Raw genomic sequence first — 19423 nt, 5'->3', positions numbered from 1 at the left:
TGCAGCGGTTGACTGTTTACATATCACTCTGCAGCCATTGCGCTTTCGCCACTGGGTTTTGAAGTTGTGCATGCACAATATTAGCCACAAGCCACAGCTAGCCTGTAATTTCTGGAGAAATACTGCTGCCAGATAAGTTTCCTCTAGAATCAGCCTCTAAATAAATAACTTACCGTAAGTCACATTCACTTCACAGACAAGTTGAGGTGCATACATTTGAAACAGGTGTGCATTATATGCAGAAGACAGCTTTGGGAATAGGAGGTTCGGGAGGAGGGGGTTGCATGGTTAAGAAAACCAAATCCCACCACTTCTCTGATTTGTGGAAAACATGCAGGTGTGACTTGAAACACATCAAAAGAAAGAGATCTGCATTTTAAGGAGCTAATGTGTACATAGCAGTGGTCTGAACGTTAGTTCTCATTTGTTTACCACAGGCATAGGCAAACTCCAACCCTCCAGATGTTTGGGACTACAATTCCCTTCATCCCTAGCTAACAGGACCAGTGGTCAGGGATGATGGGAATTGTAGTCCCAAACATCTGGAGGGCCAGAGTTTGCCTATGCCTGGTTTACCAGGTGGTATGACAATGAGCATTCATCCTGATTTACTTACAAGGAGTTTACACATCTTCTCAATTATCATCGGTTCATCGCACAGGTTTCACTGGATTTTCCCATCACTTTCCAAACTGCAAAGAGTCCTGTTTGTGTTTCTTTGTTTTTGTTTTTAATTTGTTGCACATAGGTCCCTCCCCCCCAAACCCTGACAGTTCAGGCACCCATTCAGTTTTCTGGAGACCAGCTGGTAAATGTCCTCATGTGACTCTGCTCAACAACTGTCTTCATGCAAATTCTCCAGTATGAGAATAGGAAGAGTCACTTCCATACAGTGGGTGACTGCAAGGAAAGCCATTAACTTGAATGGCTTGTAAAGGCAATACTAAAAGCAGAAGCATTTGTGTTGAGCTCAGGTTAATATCAGAGCATTAGGAGAGAGTTGAAGGGCACCTTTTCATGCTACTTTGGTACTCAAGTGCAGAATGCAAACATAATGTATACTGGGCATAAAGGTAAAGGTACCCCTGCCCGTACGGGCCAGTCTTGCCAGACTCTGGGGTTGTGCGCCCATCTCACTCAAGAGGCCAGGGGCCAGCGCTGTCCAGAGACACTTCCGGGTCACGTGGCCAGCGTGACATCGCTGCTCTGGTGAGCCAGAGCCGCACACGGAAACGCCGTTTACCTTCCCGCTGGTAAGCGGTCCCTATTTATCTACTTGCACCCGGAGGTGCTTTCGAACTGCTAGGTTGGCAGGCGCTGGGACCGAGCAGCGGGAGCGCACCCCGCCGCAGGGATTCGAACCGCCGACCTTTCGATCGGCAAGTCCTAGGCGCTGAGGCTTTAACCCACAGCGCCACCTGTGTCCCGAATACTGGGCATACATGTGCATAAATTGCTACTTTTACCCTTCAAAATATATGGCACTGAGAGGCATTTATTTTCTGTTTATTTTTTTCATAGATTGATATACTTCGATACAAAGTATTCCCATGGTGGCTAACTACTTAAAACGTTAAAACATGAAACAACACGTGAGACAAAACAAAAGTAAAATAAGCAGTAGATTTTGAAATTGCTGCTTATATTACTTGCTTACACGCATTTTAGTAAGAAAAGCAGCATGCATGCTCTTCATTTTGTACAATGCAATCCCATGCATGTTCACCCAGAAATAAGTCTGAATCCAATAGAATTTACTCCCTAGCATAAGTGCATACAATTGAAGGCTTGAATATGGCTGTATTCTGTATCCTATTTACTAAAGCTGGATAAAAACAATCCAACTGTGCAATTAGTTTCAGACACTGAAGGGGCACCTGGTCTTCTTCTTGAAAAGCAACCAGCAACAAACACAACATAACAATTTGGTTTTGAAACAGGGTATAGTCAAAAGCTGCTGCTTATATGGCAAAGCAGCCTGCTGTTCAATTTTTTTTTACACAAGCAAAAGAGAAAAAAATACAGTTCCATTGGGCATTGCCAAGCTTCTTTATATGCCTGAAGTAACTCCATGGATTCCACCCAGTGTTAACATTTATAAACCATGCATCTCAATTTAATAAATAAATAAAATCACATGTGAAAACGTCCTAAATGTTTGTGTCCTTGCTTTTAAATAACTCATGACCACCAGGGGTCCTTCTTCCCTTAATAGTGCACAATACAATATATTCAGCAATATTGCCTCACATTACAGGACAGTTTGCCACCAGAAAAAACAACAACTTTGCATAGGGGTTTTGCTTTTAACAGAAACTAGATACAGGACATTCACAACCTTCAAACACCAAGTTGACCTCAAAACGCTTACGGTACAATGTTAGGCTTTTTAAAATGGATGGCCTGTCCCATTTTGTCACTAGAGGCAAAACAAGGTACTTTCCCTTCCCCGCCACCATCTCTTGCCACCCACTTACTGAAGTCTTGCTTGCCGGGGTCACAGGTGTGTGGCTTCCAGGTTCCCGCAAAAGGTCTGTAAGGTCTTGCCAGAAGCCACAACAGCTTTTCCTTACTTCTTTGGTGGTGGCAGTACAAGGGGGTGGGTGACACCCATGGCAGCGCCAGATAAGTAAGGAGAAACGGTGGCAAGCTCTCATGAGAACTGTGATATTTCATGATATCTTACCAGAAGCCGCCACCGCTTTTCACTTCTTTGGCGGTGGCAGAGGTGGGCTGAGCACCCTTGTGGTGCCACCCCTTGGAATTTTGCCACCCGAGGCAGCTGCCTCAACCTGCCTGATTGGTGGGACGGTATGTTCAGCATATTTTTCTGAGTATACTTGGAACAAAGGCCCAAATCAAAACTTCAGTGCTCAGAGTTTCCTGGGGCGAGGGAAAGCAAATGAAGTACATCATAATTCCCAACAGCACCCCATGATGCAAAAACAGCATTATTTAGGCATTTACGGGCATGATTATGCCACACACTTAAACTGCCAATAAGTAATCCTGTCATTGTTTCAGCGGCAGGATTAACTTGTAGCATAACTTATTTGCTTGAACTATTAAGATTGCTTTTACATACCCTATCAGTGGCCCTGTATTTGCTCAGTCCTGCATCTCAACTTGGCAAGGTATTCATTAACTTATATTTACAAATTGCTTTTCTGGATCGGATTCTGCCCATGTAAAAGCATGCTGCAGGGAGAAAAGAGAAACATCCAGCTCTCTGGTGAATGTGTTTGGTGTTCTTTGCAACAGTTATATAGTACCTGAAGGAGCGTCTCCACCCCCATCGTTCTACCTGGACACTGAGGTACAGCGCCGAGGACCTTCTGGCGGTTCCCTCGCTTCGAGAAGCCAAGTTACAGGGAACCAGGCAGAGGGCCTTCTTGGTAGTGGCACCCGCCCTGTGGAATACCCTCCCACCAGATGTCAAAGAGAAAAACACCTACCAGACTTTTAGAAGACATCTGAAGGCAGCTCTGTTTAGGGAAGCTTTTAAAGTTTAACAGACTATTGTATTTTAATCTTTTGTTGGAAGCCGCCCAGAGTGGCTGGGGAAACCCAGCCAGATGGGCGGGGTATAAATAATAATAATAATAATAATAATAATAATAATAATAATAATTTTATATTACTATCTGAACTGACAGCCCTTGAAGCATTGACAATCTGTTCAGCAGCAGATATTCTTGCCCACACCCATCAATGCACATAAATATTTTTAGGCTGGGGTCCTGTTCTTTCTTTTATGGCACGCTATACTGCAGATTATATGTGCTGTTCTCTAGATGGCTATTTTTTACAGCTAATAGTCGGCTGCTCTTTGTAGAGTTGATTGTTACATACAGGATGTATCGGTTGGTTTTTCAACAGTGGGCGCTAAAGATCAAAGAAAATCTCCTGATAGATGGGTATTGCTCTCCAGCTTTTGAAATGACATACCCATCGGAACTGAGGAAAGGGAGCAAAGAGGCTGGGTGGGAGGGAGAAGTTTGCAGTTTCAATTGTCATAAAGAAGCACAAGGAAAAGGGATAAGAGTTTCTAGCTCACGTTAGCCAGATCTGGGGATACAGCCTACAGGCAAGTTGCACAACATGTTTTGCTTCCTGGGGACAATCTGATGCCACATCAGTGGTGCTGCTACTTGCTGAAAGAGCACTTATTTGCTGCCAGTATGCTCTGTTCACATGACGCAAATGTTTAAAAGATACCATAAATCTCCAGAGCATTATTTCATCCCAAGAAAATGAACTCCTGTAGTTCTGCCCCAGAAACCATTTATCCCCACTTTAACAAGGATAGAGAGCTTGTAACAATATGAAAATTCTTACTGTAGGAAATTGGACAAGATGACCTTCGGATTCATTTTGGTCCTTCAGTGCAGTGGTTATGTGATGTAATTTGCTCTCTTTTCGGCATAATCCCAAACTTCAGCTGATTCAGTGTTTTCTGCTTTAAGCTTATTAATGGTGCCTTGTCACTTTGCAGGTAAGCTATACTGTATTCCTCAGCCTGGATAAAAGTGGAGTGAAGGGTTGCTAAGGAGGGGATACAGTTGGGAAACAAAAGAAACCGTAATTATTGATAAATGTTGAATGTGCCTTTCCACTCATCTGCAACATTGCTCGTTCTTCGGAATTATAAATGGGCTGCATGGATGTGAGTCTCATTCCTTTGGAACAAGCTCATTGCTATTCAGGACTTTAAATCAGTGCATCGTGAAGTGCATTGCAAACAGTGGCAAACCAGTCTAGAAGACAGCAAATAGTCAGGAAATGCAGTTATATAAATCCATTCCTGAACTGAAAACACTGGAGCTGGTTCTGATAAGCAAATGTAGTTGTTTATGATTCATCTCTGTATGTGAATCCTTTGTTATAAAGCTCAAACTGTAAACCGCTTGGATGTTTTTCCTCCCCTTTTGGCAGGAAGCACTAACTGTAATCATGCCAGAGCTGGACTCTTAGCTAAGCACCTGATTTTTACAACGTTGAGTTGTCACGATTTCAGAAATACTGTATTTCATTCGGTACCATCTGTCAATGACTTTTGCTTTCTTTGGGATTGCATTTTCCTGGTGCTTTAGTTAAATCCTAGTTATACAAGATGTGAGCATGGCAGGTAAACCTCTAATCCATGGAGATATTCCCCATATACATGTCTGGTTGTCACTCATTTTGTGTGGTGTTAGTATACCTGTGGTGCAGCCAGGGCAGTCCCTGATTGCTGGCATGCAAACATAAAAAGCAAATACACACAAGAAGAACACTTCTGTGTTTCTGGAAAATTACTACAGCAAGAACCATGCACAAAAAGAGTTAATAGTGTCAATGAGGGCCAAGCTACATGTTACAATAAACACAATTTTTATAAAATAAAAGAATGCTTTCATTATGAAGAAAAAGCAGCACAGGACTTCAATCTGGAATGTGTTCTGAACCCAGAATGGGGACTGTTACGTATTCAGTGGTCTGTATTGACTTGAGCTTGAGTCTGGACTAAGGATTCTGAGCTCCTGTGTTCTGATTTGATACATGATGTCCAATCACAGAACATTTCAGGATTTGGGCCTCTGCCATTGGCCCTTGAACTCTGAGTCAGGATTCACAGCTTGGGAGTTTAGACACCCAATCTCGTTAGGAGTGGGAGTGGCCCAAGTTTTCAGAAATGTATATAAGCAGTTGTTTTGCCTCTGTTTCCCGGTTATGTAGTTCAATAAAGGTTCTTGCTGTTATCACTGTGTCTTGCCTCGTGGGAACCCACCTACACTTCATTGGGATATGCAATTGTTTCCTGCCATTTTTTTTTACTCCCAAATGCTGTTTACTGAAAGTAGCACATTTAGCGGGCAATAACAGCTGGGAGGGACTTTCAAAAGGATCTACCCGGTGCTATGTCTGGGATCAAGCAGCCTTCATTGAACAGATTAATCACTATAGATAGAACTTTCATATCACCAGATGTCATCTCAAACAATGCTTTTCAACAGAAACAATTCACACATTTGGCTGAGAGTCTTAAAGTGTTGAGAAAGCATGTGATGTATACACGTGTGTGAAACCAGGCAAACATTTGCACTGATGCAAATCAAGGCTTGCCTTAATTGTATAATAATAAAATAACCTAAAAAGTGTGCTTTGCAAAGGAGTAAATCCCATCTACCTTCACTTGCAAATTTTATAACACAAGACAAAGCAGACACTTTATGATGTGCCACTATAAACATATGCAACTTTAGAGAAAGCAGATGCTAATTTTTATGTTTATACTGAACAAGAAACGGGAACCACAATACAGGATGTTGCGCCATCTGCAAGTGTCTGTAGGTGTGGGATCTAGAGGCATCACCTCAAAATCAGACGTATTTTAACTAAGTTCATCCATATAAATAACCAAAGGAATGAGCAAAACCTATGCACCATAGTTCTAGAAACAAATGCTTAGCAGGCTTTTTAAAGTTCACTATTAAGGGTTATGGAGCCTACAGAATGATTGATAAAAAGCTTTGTTGCACAGATGTCAGGAATTAGGTAAGTATACTGAGAGTGGATTTTATCGCAAAAATGGCACACTCTCCTGATCCTTCCAGCTGCTCAGGATTCCCTTAGTCAATAGCCTGGACCTGGTTCCCTTGCTTGCTTTGTGCTGAAGTTTCCTATACTCCCCATCCATTCTGTCTGATTAAGGTATTGCAAAATCATGTCGTTTAATTCCTTAAGGTCATCAATGCTCTTCTTTTCTAGCACTATTTTTCTTGACACTTCATCCATCTTGTCTCCAGTGTGAACTATGGAAGAAAAGGCAATGTTTAAACCAGCACTCAGATTGTCAGATTGAATATGGTTCATAATACAGGGAATTGAAGAAGAAGAAGAAGAAGAAGAAGAAGAAGAAGAAGAAGAAGAAGAAGAAGAAGAAGCAGAAGAAGAAGAAGAAGAAGAAGAGTAGTAGTAGTAGTAGTAGTAGTAGTAGTAGTTTGGATTTCATATCCCGCCTTTCACTCCCTTTAAGGAGTCTCAAAGCGGCTAACATTCTCCTTTCCCTTCCTCCCCCACAACAAACACTCTGTGAGGTGAGTGGGGCTGAGAGACTTCAAAGAAGTGTGACTGGCCCAAGGTCACCCAGCAGCTGCATGTGGAGGAGCAGAGACGCGAACCCGGTTACCCAGATTACGTGACTTAACCACTACACCACACTGTCTCTTTACAAGACTGCTGCGTTTATTACTTTGCCATGTCCCAAGCAAAGTTAACTGTACTTAATAGTGGGGGACAGCAGCAAATATAAATTTTTATCAGAAAATCATGACTAATAGTTTTTTGGCATCCACACGAACCCTGATCCACTGAGCCAAAGACCGTGTTCTTCTGCATTTATTTGGTGTTCATGTCTGCCTTCCTGGAGTAACATTTCAGCAGCAGTTCTCCATTTTAAATGACTTTAACCCCCCCCCTACAATATTATACATTTTATTATATCATGTGATTCATAATTTCAAAACATTGCCTTTGTATTACCATTTGTGACAATCATAATTCCCAAATTCCTCTGAGTTCCTCCCTTTTCATGTACAGAATTTAGCCCACCTCCAACAAACTTCCAGCCAAAATCGCACCAACTGTACACATTTACATGCCCACATACTGCCATTCTCATTCTTTCCCATGCCTATCCTAGGAAAGTACAAAGGAGAGAGAGAAGGGGGTTGGAGAGGAACAGGAGAATCACATAACATTTCTAAAACACCATATGAAGGGAGATCAAATTGCATTACCCAAGTCTCTTTTAATATAAACCACCTGTTCCCTCCCTGCCAGTTGCAAAACAAGGCAATGTTGACTGGATGGTGGGTTTTAGATTTCCATTCACATAAGATCAGCTTCTTAGCTATTCACACAGCTTTATACTAAAATACTTTTTTATTGCCACTGTGAGCATTGTTCGTTCATTCATTCATCTATTCATTTATCCATTGTGCCACATATCAAAGATGAGAACATGCTACAAAACATATAGAATCTAGGCCAGGGGTCTGCAACCTTTAAGACAAAAAGAGCCACTTCGACCCGTTTCTGAAGAAAAAAAAACTGGGAGCTGCAATACTCGTCATTATAAAAATAACTTTTTTGTCACTTTTTAAAAATTATTTCTTTGTTTGACCCCTCAGAATTACTCCTCCTCATAGAAATCAAACGTTAAATTAACAAGTTACCTTTTTGTGTGTGTGTGTTCTTCACTCCCCTTCAAAACAGTGACCAGCGTACATGCCCCTTACAATGCAGTGACCAGCGTACATGCCCCTTACAATGTAGCGGGCGGGCGGGCGGGAAGGTGACATCGGGACGGTGCGTGACTAATGCACACACTGCCCCCATGCGACGTCACAGCCAGTACAGCGCCCGCCACAGTGGGGAGTGTCGGGGCGCACAGTGCGCCTCCTCCCCTCGCTAGTATCCGCCCTGGAGCCGCGGCAAAGGTGTAAAAGAGCCACATGTGGCTCCGGAGCCGCGGGTTGCAGACCCCTGATCTAGGCCATTAAATTCCATCCTATCCTCCCCTTGCAATCGATATCGTAAGAACTAAGGCATGCTTACTTACCTATTAAGATTATTACAAAAGAAACTAGTGCCAAGCTGACAATTAAAGTAATGATCAATGTAACAAAGAACCAGCTTTGGCACCTCATGCTGTTTTGAATTGTCAAACACCTCGACTGGACTGTGTAAGTTCTCTTCCCAGACTGCTGTAAAACAAAGACAAAATTCTAAGAGGAAAACATGCAATAGCCTTTGAGAATAAACATAGCAAGTTGGCTCTGGTTTTAAGAAGACAATAATGGGAAATGCTGATAATTTCTGAACTGGAGCCATGTATTCCCCCTGCTAAGTAATGCACCACCATCATGTCATTCAAGAAACTCTTAATTTCAGCGTGATAAGCAATTATTCACTTAAAAGGTGACTTAAAATGCATCACATGCTTACTCATAGACTGTTACTTCAGATGTGTCCGTGTGTGTGATTGGCCCATGTGGGGAGCCAACCAATCCAAATAACTTTTTTGTACTAGCCATTGACCATGACAAATCTGAATCAAAAATAAATACAAGCAAAAGGGGTGCCGTGCCACAAATAATAGTCTCTATTTAGGTCTCTGTGTCTCCCTTACAATTCACTGCTAAATTGTCCAGAGCATGCTTCCTCAAACTTGGCCCTCCAGTTGTTTTTGGCCTACAACTCCCATAATCCCTAGCTAGCAGGACCAGTAGTCAGGGATGATGGGAATTGTAGTCTCAAAACATCTGGAGGGCCGAGTTTGAGGAAGCCTGGTCCAGAGTCTTCTTTCTGATCTTTTTGGCCGCCAAAGCAAAAAGGGTGACTTTATGAGTCACTGAAGCATTTACATTGCTAAGAAGCCATAGGACCTTCTCTGCTAGGGAGAGACATCTTTCCTGTACGGTCAGGTAAGAAGTTGCCTCCTGGGTCTAGTGTATAGTGGGCAATATAGTAGAAAGTGCAAGATGTCTTCCACCTGCGGTTGCCCATGTGAGGAGCAATTCTGACCCTGGATTGATTCCAGGTTGGCCACTGGACAGGAAAGGCTATAAGAGGCTGCTTGTTTGGGGTCGTTGCCTGAGCAACAACAAATTTCTGACTTTGCTGTGTTTTCTTCTGCCTTCCTTTGACTCTGACTTCTTGGTTCACTCTTGACTGGACGTGAGGCACAGAGAAAATTGTGATGACATAATAAGTAGCTGACTTTTAACAACCTCCTAGGACAGGTGTGGGGAACCTTTGACCTTCCAGTTGTTACTGAACTACAATTCCCATCAGCCCCAGCAAACATGGCTAGGCATGGAAGCTAAACCGGCGGGTCAAAGTTTCCCCACAACTGTCCTGGTTCTTCTCTGCCAGGCATGAACAGAACCATTTTTAAAGTATCTGTCACAGAAAGCCCTCAGCGAATCAACAGAGTGGACTAGCATAAATCCCTACTTGAAGAGTTGGCTATACTGGACAAATTTTGAGAGCAAGTCTAATTTTTCTAACACAAATCTTCCTGCCTGAGGAGAAACCAAAGTTTGCAGCCTTTTAATCGTTGTCCCCCTCTTTCCCCCATTTCCTCCATTTCATAACAAACCTATTATGTGTTAAGTTTATTGAGTTCCATCACGATAGTGGCAGCTTCCCAGTCACAGGAATGAAATGTGGAATACCCTTAGGGTGGGCTTTCAAACACAGTAAGCTATCTTTAACAAATGTCTCTTGTCCGCTCTGCTTAATGGGCAGTCCTTAGAAAGTGAGCTGGCCAAGAGAATTTAGATTAAAGTATTGAAAACCATCCGTGAGCAAGAAACCCTGCCAAGCTGCTGTGTTCTTGGCCAAAATAGAAATGCGGCCTTGCTTCTCTACCCAGGCTAAACTGAAGGCACCTATTTCAGAAGCTCATTTAAAATGCTTCCAGGCTTGCTGCATTATGTATCTCCCATGTTGCGCCCCAATATTATAAATGAGCCCCTGATAATGCATTTCAGCACATAAATATGGGGGGGGGGGAGCCAATGTGGTATAGTGGTTAGCATGCTGGACTAAGATTTGGGAGATCAGGGTTCAAATCCCTGCTCAGCCATGAAGCTCACTGGGTGACCTGCGGCCAGTCACTGTCTTTTAGCCTCATAGGAATGTTGTGAGAATAAAAATGAAGAGGAAGAAAGCAGTGTATGCCACTTTGGACTAAGGATGTTTGCAATTTAGAAAGCTGATCACAGATTCCTTCATAAAAACAGCTGACAGCCATAAAGAGGGCATCTGTCTGAATGTTAGAGGGCAAGAGCACACATCTCCAAGGCTGCATTCCCAAACCGCATACTGGAGAGCAGCCCACTGAAGTCAAAAGAAGGGAAAACAAATGGCTCTGAGAAGCAGTCCTTTAAAAACTCAATGCCTGCATTGATCTGCAAACTCTAGTGCTAAGATGAATTCACCATACTGGAAGCCCATAGTAACCCTTAGCAGTGCTGAGCGGCACCACATAATATAGGTTATCAGGAAACACACACCCCTCTCTCTCTCATGTTTTATAATATTGTTATGAGTTTCTGGGTGTGGTACCTGTATAATCCTAGCAAGTGTTAAAAGCTAATCAAGCCAAGCTGGCTTTCTAGTGAGATAACAGCCGGGAACAAAAGAAAGGCAATGGGCCATTAAGACAATAAAGGAAAGGGGGCTCTGTGCCAGATGAAAAATGAGTGGGGCCCCTCCTTCAGCTCTTAGAGAGTTAGAAGGACAAAGCCTGTGTTTGGAGGGCAGAGTTGGTTGTGATGCAACCTAGAGAGAAAACCTGCAGTGTGCTGGTCCCAAAGGCTAACTGTGCAGTGAGGTCCGAGTCCAGTCTGAGGTCATGGTATGGAGGCTGTCCGTCAAAGCTGAAGCGGGGTCCAAGGCAGGGAGTTGGGTGAGGTCAAGAACTCTGGCAGAAGAGCAGGACAGGGTGCAGGCAGGAACAGGCTACCAACAATGCTGCTCCCGCAACCTGGGACTGGGCTGGCTGGCTTTTATCTACCCCAAGGCATAGGGCGGCCCCGGTCCACAGGTGACTCGCCTCTCCTGGTCTGGAGGTGAGCACTCCTCCTGTGGGAACTTAGTTCCCTCTGCCTCTCTGCCCTGAACCTCTGCAGCTCAGGAGAGGCTGGAGGATTACCAGATCCAGAGGCAACCTCAGCTTCCTCTGACGGGGCTGAGAGTGGAGCACCTGCAGGCAATGGGTCCTCCATCATCTCAGGAGCCAGAGCAGATTCAGCTGGTGCCTGCACCTGAGGATCCAGCACAGGTGAGGACCCTACAGGCTCAAGTTCCAGCCCTGGCTCAGCTGGTTCTGGAGGCGGGGACTCCTGTGCAGGCTGGGATTCCTCAGGTTCAGCCTCCGAGTCCAAATCCCAGGCCATCACATGCAGGCTGGCAAAGGGCACCACACTGAGGGACTGTCCATTTGATCAGAAACATACCATTCTACAGCACACATTTTACCGAGAACTTTCAGACAAATTGTATATAGGCATGCTTTCTAAGTTAAGGACAAGCCACAGGATTCTGTATCTGTTCCAGCATCAAAATGTGGAATGCTGCCAAGAGACAATAACTTCCAAAGAACTTTCAGAACACTGCAAGGAAGTTGAGCACAGAGAGCTAAAAATAACATTTGTTACCATGTGTACAGTAGAGACAAATACACATGAGAATAAAATTAGGGTGGAGCAACTGAAAAATGATTATGGGATGTGGCTATATGGAGCGGGGAAACTTATCTGTCTTGTCAAGAGAATATTATGGTCAACTGAACCCCTGCTGAAGAAATGATGATCCCAGAAAGGGTTGCATTTCCTCCTCTTCAAAACAAGGAGAGGGAAGCAGTGGCCCTTCAGATGCAGTTGGACTTCAACTCTCATCAGTTCCACCCAGTCAGGCCAATGGTAAGAGATGATGGGAGCTGAAGTCTAACAATATCTGGAGGGCCATACAAAACCCTAAAATGTATTTTATATAATTGACTTTTTATTTCTATTCTTTGTATTTAGCGTTGTTGTTTTATTGCTATGGTCAATGGCTGACGCAAATAAAGATTAATTAATTCACTCTGGAGGTGCCACAGGCTCCCCATCTCTGAAATAATGAAGTTTAGAGTCAAATGATTCAGATCGAAATAGAACAACCAGACAAAATGAAAATCTCATAGCCTTCTGACAAGCTGGTTAAGGGCACATTCTGAAGACAAAGGACATAGCCAACTCGATGAAGCTAAGCAGATCTGGGTCTGGTCAGTGTCTGGATGGAGGATAATCTGGGAAGAATGGTGAAATATAAGATCTATCAAATAAGTATATATGGCGTTTTAAGGCAGTCCTAAATGTATTGATTTGGAAGCAAGCACAGTGGGACTGACTTCTCTGGGAACATGCATGGGATTGTGCTGCGCATGCAGCCAATTAATTCAGCGGGGAAATATATGGCAGCTAAAAAGTTCTAGAGAAAGAAAGAGGTACACATTGAAAGCAGCTAATGGACGAAGCACATTGTTCATAGCCTGAAAAGCAGTGAACAAGTAGGCAATTAACAATTTTTTAACAGCCTCAGCATATTGTTCTATTTATAAAAAAACACACCCTGTTTTATTTTCAGAGCGACTCAAAGCAGCTTAGTAGAATGCAATCACTACCAGTTCAGTGTTTATTCATAAATCAGTGATATTATCATATAGCAGAAAAATCAAAGGAAACAGAAGACAGAGTCTCTGTACTGTTCTTTAACTGTTCTGCAGAACAGATTTTTTTGGCCGCTGCAGTTTTTATTACCCCTGGAGCACTTTGGCACGACAAATGGCAGCTGCCAAAATTCAGTCTTCGGAAGAAAATATATTTATCACCACTAAGGCCCATCTTCAAAGAAAAACATAGTTTTGCACAGTTGTGTAAATGAACCTATAGTTATATATTTTGAACTATTATCTTTAAGATGTGCAGAGAAGACAGATAGATTTAAGCTACGTCTCTCACACAAAGCACGCTGTCAACCTATTGTGAATGCCAACTTGTTAATTTAACCTTGCAAGGTGCTGACTCAAGTTGGAGTCTACATTGACTACCCATGGTTTAGATGCACAGTTAACACCTAGTCCCTTCTTACTAAACCACCCTGAGAACACATTTATCTAGACAAATAAGCCACAAAACGAGTAGCGTTAATCTGATATCCTGAAAAGTGGTTGACAAATGGTCTGCAGGATACATACCGGCGTGCCGATATCGATCTGCACAAAGATTTTGTTCATTTAAGTTGTTCAAAGAATCAACTGCATAAAGCTTCCTTTCTTTATGAAAGTTTTGCAAGTCACTTTCCACGGAAGAACTCTCCATCACACCTAGTAGTAGTAGTAGTAGTAGTAGTAGTAGAAGAAGAAGAAGAAGAAGAAACAGAGTTTGGACTTGATATCCCGCTTTATCACTACCCTAAGGAGTCTCAGAGCGGCTAACAATCTCTTTTCCCTTCCTCCCCCACAACAAACATTCTGTGAGGTGAGTGAGGCTGAGAGATTTCAGAGAAGTGTGACTAGCCCAAGGTCACCCAGCAGCTGCATATGGAGGAGCAGGGAAGCGAACCCGGTTCACCAGATTACGAGTCCACCACTCTTAACCACTACACCATGCTGGCTTCTTCTTTTTTTAATGAAACTTGGCAACATGTCTCTAATCAATATATTTGCTCTTCTAGGCAGCAAACACCTATGATGGCAACCTCCAAAAAGAAAGCTAACTTTTCACCAAGGTTTTCCGTATGACCTTGATGGCTGCTGGTATGGAGTTCAGTACCTCCTATGTCACCTGCTCAGTAAATATGCCCTCAAAAATCCAGAATGCACAAGGCACTGTTTGCTTTTCCTGCTCAGCTCCTGTTTGTGGTGACTCAGCTTCTCCTACTTGGAACACACATGCTTACACTTTTGCTAGGATCTTCCCCGCCACTCTGAACAAAGGAGAGGTGCCAAGAACTTCTCTCTGTGAGCGATCATGGCAGTGGTAGCTGACACAGGCGCCTTCCCCCCCATTCATGGGGCAGCTAATGGGGAGACATGAGAAGTCTCACAGGCCTCATCTGAAGAATTGTGGAATGAAGGAGAAAACATGTAAACTAACAGCAGAAACGGAGGAAAATACTGAAGGGTGCAGAGTAGCCCTGTAATAGTGCTTCAAGTTAAGAACTTTGCTTCGGGATGAGAACAGAAATTGTGCTCCGGTGGTGCAGCAGCAGCAGGAGGCCCCATTAGCTAAAGTAGTGCTTCAGGTAAAGAACAGTTTCAGGTTAAGTACGGACCTCCGGAATGAATTAAGTACTTAACACGAGGTACCACTGTAATCACAATCAGAGTGGCTATTTTCTCTTCTTTTTCTTGCGTACCTGATGGCAAAGAATGAAACAGCCTTAGAGGAATAAAAACATGGCTGTGTACACTTTACAGTTAACTGACTGGTTGCTCAGGCCTTATTTCTGATTTTCCCCAATGTGTGAAGCTCAGTATGAGACTTTTTCTGGGTTTCTGGGCAGAAAAATGAATGCAGCAACCAGTTTTTTAAAAATCCATTTGCATTCCACAATTAGTTTCCAGTTGTTTTAGTTAGTACTTTATATAACATCCAGTTAACAGGAAGGAAAATCTGAAGGTCAGGAACAAGATTAGATTGAAATTTTGAAAAAACAAACTCCACACAAATCTTTAACTTTGCAAAGATTATTTTGTTTGTTTTATACCTTTCAGTTTCACCTTGTTCACTGTATCATTAACATCCCTTTTTCTTATAAAGCAAAAAAATATGGCAGTCATTTAATGCCTGGTGCTCAAACTAAATTTTCTGTTAACCTACATAATGGGCTATGTAAATATGAATTTTATGTAAATATGAATTTTACTCTGCATGGAAGAGAAGGAGTAAGGGGAAAGGTCACTACCTTTCCCTCCTCCTGGCCTTCCCACATCCTCTCCCACAAGTAAGTAGAGCGGGAAATTGGCTGGGGCCATGTGCTTCCCCACCCCACAAAAAATGCTGCACCCAGAAATGTGGTCATCCCACTCAATAAGGAAATCTGGCTAAAGGGCTGCTGCAAAGGAAGTTCTCAAACATTGCGAGAGGTTTCTTGTTTCCAACTTGTTCTGATGCAGTGCACAAACGTCTGCTCGGCTTCACCTTTTACCCTTTTGGCAGTTCACCAAGGACAAGCTGAATGACATAAAAAATATCTGGCCAACTTTCTTCCCTGTGCCTTGGTTTCTGTGCCACAAGTCTCCTGAGTCATCTTTTCTTCAGTATTGACTGTAAAGGGCCCTTATGTTTTTATCTCAAACTGAAAAATTAGACTGCTTCTTAGCAACGTGGAAGTATTACAGTGGTACCTCGGGTTACAGACACTTCAGGTTACAGACGCTTCAGGTTACAGACTCCACTAACCCAAAACTCAGGTTATGAACTTTGCTTCAGGATGAGAACAGAAATCATGCTGCAGCGGCACGGCAACAGCGGGAGGCCTCATTAGCTAAAGTGGTACCTCAGGTTAAGAACAGTTTCAGGATAAGAACAGACCTCCAGAACGAATTAGGTTCTTAACCCAAGGTACCACTGTATTCACTTATACTGCTGAAATCTATCACCGTACCTCAGTCTACCTAAGTGAGGTGTTGGAGCAGGAGTGAGCAGCCCCACGACTTATTTTCCTACAGGATTGGCGACGGCATTTCCTGGGTCTCTATTTGCCCGTCTTCCGTATGCCAAATAAATAAGCCTTTCTCAGTGGAAATAGAGGAAGAAATATGTTCCATTGGCAGGACTAAGGCTTAAATTAAATTAAATTTGGAAAAGTCCAAAATCCATTAATTATGACCAACCAAAATGTCATACGCCAAGCTACTGAGTCCACCAGAACTCTCCATCAGGCGAGATGTCCTATTTACACTGTTGGAGGCAGCAAGCCTCTGAATGCCAGTTGCTGTGAACAAGGCCAGCCCAAGACATTTGGACCTTTGAGGCAAACCACAAAATAGCATCCTCCTCCCTGCTAGGGAAGAAGAGGAGCATGAAGCTCTACATTGGGAACAAGGGGGTAATAAAGATCCACATTGGGATCTGCTGCCCCTGTGGATTCTGCCGCCCAAGGCCTTGTCTCATGGGTGGGGCAGCCCTGGCTGTGAGTCACAATTGGGGAAAGTGCTTTTGAATTCAACTCCAGCATGCTGCCTTCCTATAGGCATCTAGTTGACCACTGTCAGAAGAAAATACTGGACTAGATGGGCCATTGGACTGCTCCTACAGGTTCGTCTTATGAATCTCAAGCAAAGTGGGGGAAAGCTGGCTTGGTATTACAGCCATAACAGGTTGGTTAATTCCCCCATCTCCCATTGTATAATAGTTTTAGAATGGACATGACTATGGAGATGTGGCCGTAGGGGCTGTCATGAAGAAAGTTTGCACATCAGAAAGTTCCACTGTACCACTGGTGTACATTTGAACTGCCATATATAAGCTCAGTGGTGGGTAGAACGTCTGTAGGATAACATAACTTTTTCATGCAGCATGTTGGCGCTTGCTCCCACAGGAAGCAGTGATGACCTCAAACGTTGATGGGTTTAAATAGAGGATTAGACAAATTTGTGGCAGACAAAGTTATCAAGGGCTAGTCGCCATGACCTCCACTGTCAGAGACCTCATGCATCTGAGTATCAGTTTCTGGGAAACTGGGCAGGTGACCAGAATACTATTGCACTCATGTCCAGGTATCCGGTTGGCCACCGTGAGAACAGGATACTGGGCTAGATGCTGAACCATTTGCCTGATCTAGCAGACTCATCTTATGTTATCTCTTACTCATACTTCATCTCTTATGCATAGCATTGCAGTGTTGAAATGAGCTGGTTGGCTCTGTAAAGGTAAAGGTAAAGGGACCCCTGACCATTAGGTCCAGTCATGGCCGACTCTGGGGTTGCGGCGCTCATCTCACTTTATTGGTCGAGGGAGCCAGCGTACAGCTTCCGGGTCATGTGGCCAGCATGACTAAGCCGCTTCTGGCGAACCAGAGCAGCACACGGAAACGCCATTTACCTTCCCGCCGGAGCGGTACCTATTTATCTACTTGCACTTTGACGTGCTTTCGAACTGCTAGGTTAGCAGGAGCAGGGACCGAGCAATGGGAGCTCACCCCATCGCGGGGATTTGAACCACCGACCTTCTGATCTGCAAGTCCTAGGCACCCGCAGCGCCACCCGCATCCTAACAGTACTAACAGCCAATCCTGAGGCACAAAGATGAAATTCCTGACAGCTGCATCAGCTTTCATCACATGTGCCTGTACCATTCTGCATGCTTATTTGCTGTCAATCTCTCTTAGAACCGAGCGTCAGGGTATTATATATTCAAATACAAGGAAGCTAAGCAAAAGGTTCCCCTTTGTAAAGAGATGGAGGAAAAAATACTGATTAGTGATAAAAAATAAGATTTGCAGAACTTTTCTGAACTAGTGAGGATTGCAAGGAAAGCTCTGGTTGCAACGAACAGGCCCATTCTGATCGAAAATATGTTATATATGCAACACTGAGTTCAGGACGGAGGGATTATTGCTCCCATGGGAAACTGACACAGGGAAGGGAGCCATATCAAACACAGCCATATAATGATTCATTATTTCTATTTTTTGTTTCCCTCAACAAAGGACCAGACACAGTGCTTTAACCCAAGTTGCACAGAATTCTAAAGGTTCACCTCCAGTATTCATAGCGTTTTTTGAAATCCCTGAGGGAGATGTTTTCTTCAACATTTCCTGTTAAGAGTATCAACAAGCAAGAACTATGGAAGAGTCCTCTAATTAACTCTGCTCTAGTCAATATAATTTGCTTTGACTGACTGGTTTTAAGTATAGTTTGAAAAAGCCAGCTGTCCTGCTATGCACTTAAGTCTAATGAAAAATTAAAACCAAGAAGTTGCATGTGATTTGTGTTTTCTTTCCCTTGAGTGTGGCTGGAAGCAGAAGCTAACAGCATGAGCACTCAAAACTCAGCCGCTCTTAACACGGTAACTATAACCTTTCGTGCATTTGAGTGAGTTGGTGTCAGTATTGATTTGGTCTTTGACTCATCACTTGTCCCCCCCCCCCCCCCGTTTAATTTATTCAGGATGAAGAGAGAAGTTAGCAGAAAAGGTAACTGCAGTTAACCAAAGATCTGAAAATAAATCCAACTAACCAAAGAATAAATATTAGCAGATTTAAAACCATAAAAACTGAAGGTTACTTACATCTTTAACCATGTCCAGAATTCAGAATAATTCTCCAGAGTCTAATTCTAAATCATTTCAGAATTCTGGTATTTTGTTCAAGTAGAAAACATACTGTATGCTATTCCTCTTGTCCTTTGGAACGCCATTGGAGTGTCTCAATTAAACTCACAAGCTTAGCTCTGAAACACAGTGTGCTTTCCATCTATATTTAGTATTCATTTGAGCCAAGTTGTCAGGTTTCAAATACTTCGTTAGAAGACAGTATAATTTTTAAACACACTTATAGAGAGAAAAATATATAGACAGGGTAAAGTTTATAACATTCATGAATAGATATGAACCCACCACGTCAATAAAATATGCTGATGATGTGCAATGTTGTTCTCCGGTATATAAAAGTTGCAAACAAGTATGTATTCACTATCCATTGGAGAGAACTGAACGCCTCAAGAGTTGAAGCTGATACAGCTGGTTTTCTCATCTAGTGGCACCATACCCTCCTGGGTAGACTGAGGCAGGAGACTCATTGTTATGGTAGACAAAACCCATTCAACATAGCCAAGGCTTTTAACTGAATTATGGTCCTGCACCTCTCCACTGGTTTCCTT

General features: G+C 43.1%; 1 protein-coding gene across 1 annotated transcript; it reads right to left on the bottom strand.

Annotated features, from left to right (window-relative positions):
* Positions 1–2170: 2170 nt before the first annotated feature.
* LSMEM1 (leucine rich single-pass membrane protein 1) lies at positions 2171–19179 on the bottom strand. The gene is given in 5 exon segments (XM_083699547.1): positions 2171–6794; positions 8606–8715; positions 8717–8750; positions 13793–13921; positions 18834–19179. Coding segments are annotated over 4 exon segments (447 nt in total). The 5' UTR covers positions 13917–13921; positions 18834–19179; the 3' UTR covers positions 2171–6615.
* Positions 19180–19423: the final 244 nt, after the last annotated feature.

The sequence above is a fragment of the Podarcis gaigeae genome, assembly GCF_964106915.1.
Source record: "Podarcis gaigeae genome assembly, chromosome: 10".
In the NCBI taxonomy this organism is placed as follows: domain Eukaryota; kingdom Metazoa; phylum Chordata; class Lepidosauria; order Squamata; family Lacertidae; genus Podarcis; species Podarcis gaigeae.
The sequence above is the reverse complement of the archived record's forward strand: the minus strand, read 5'-3'. Positions and strand labels throughout refer to the sequence as shown.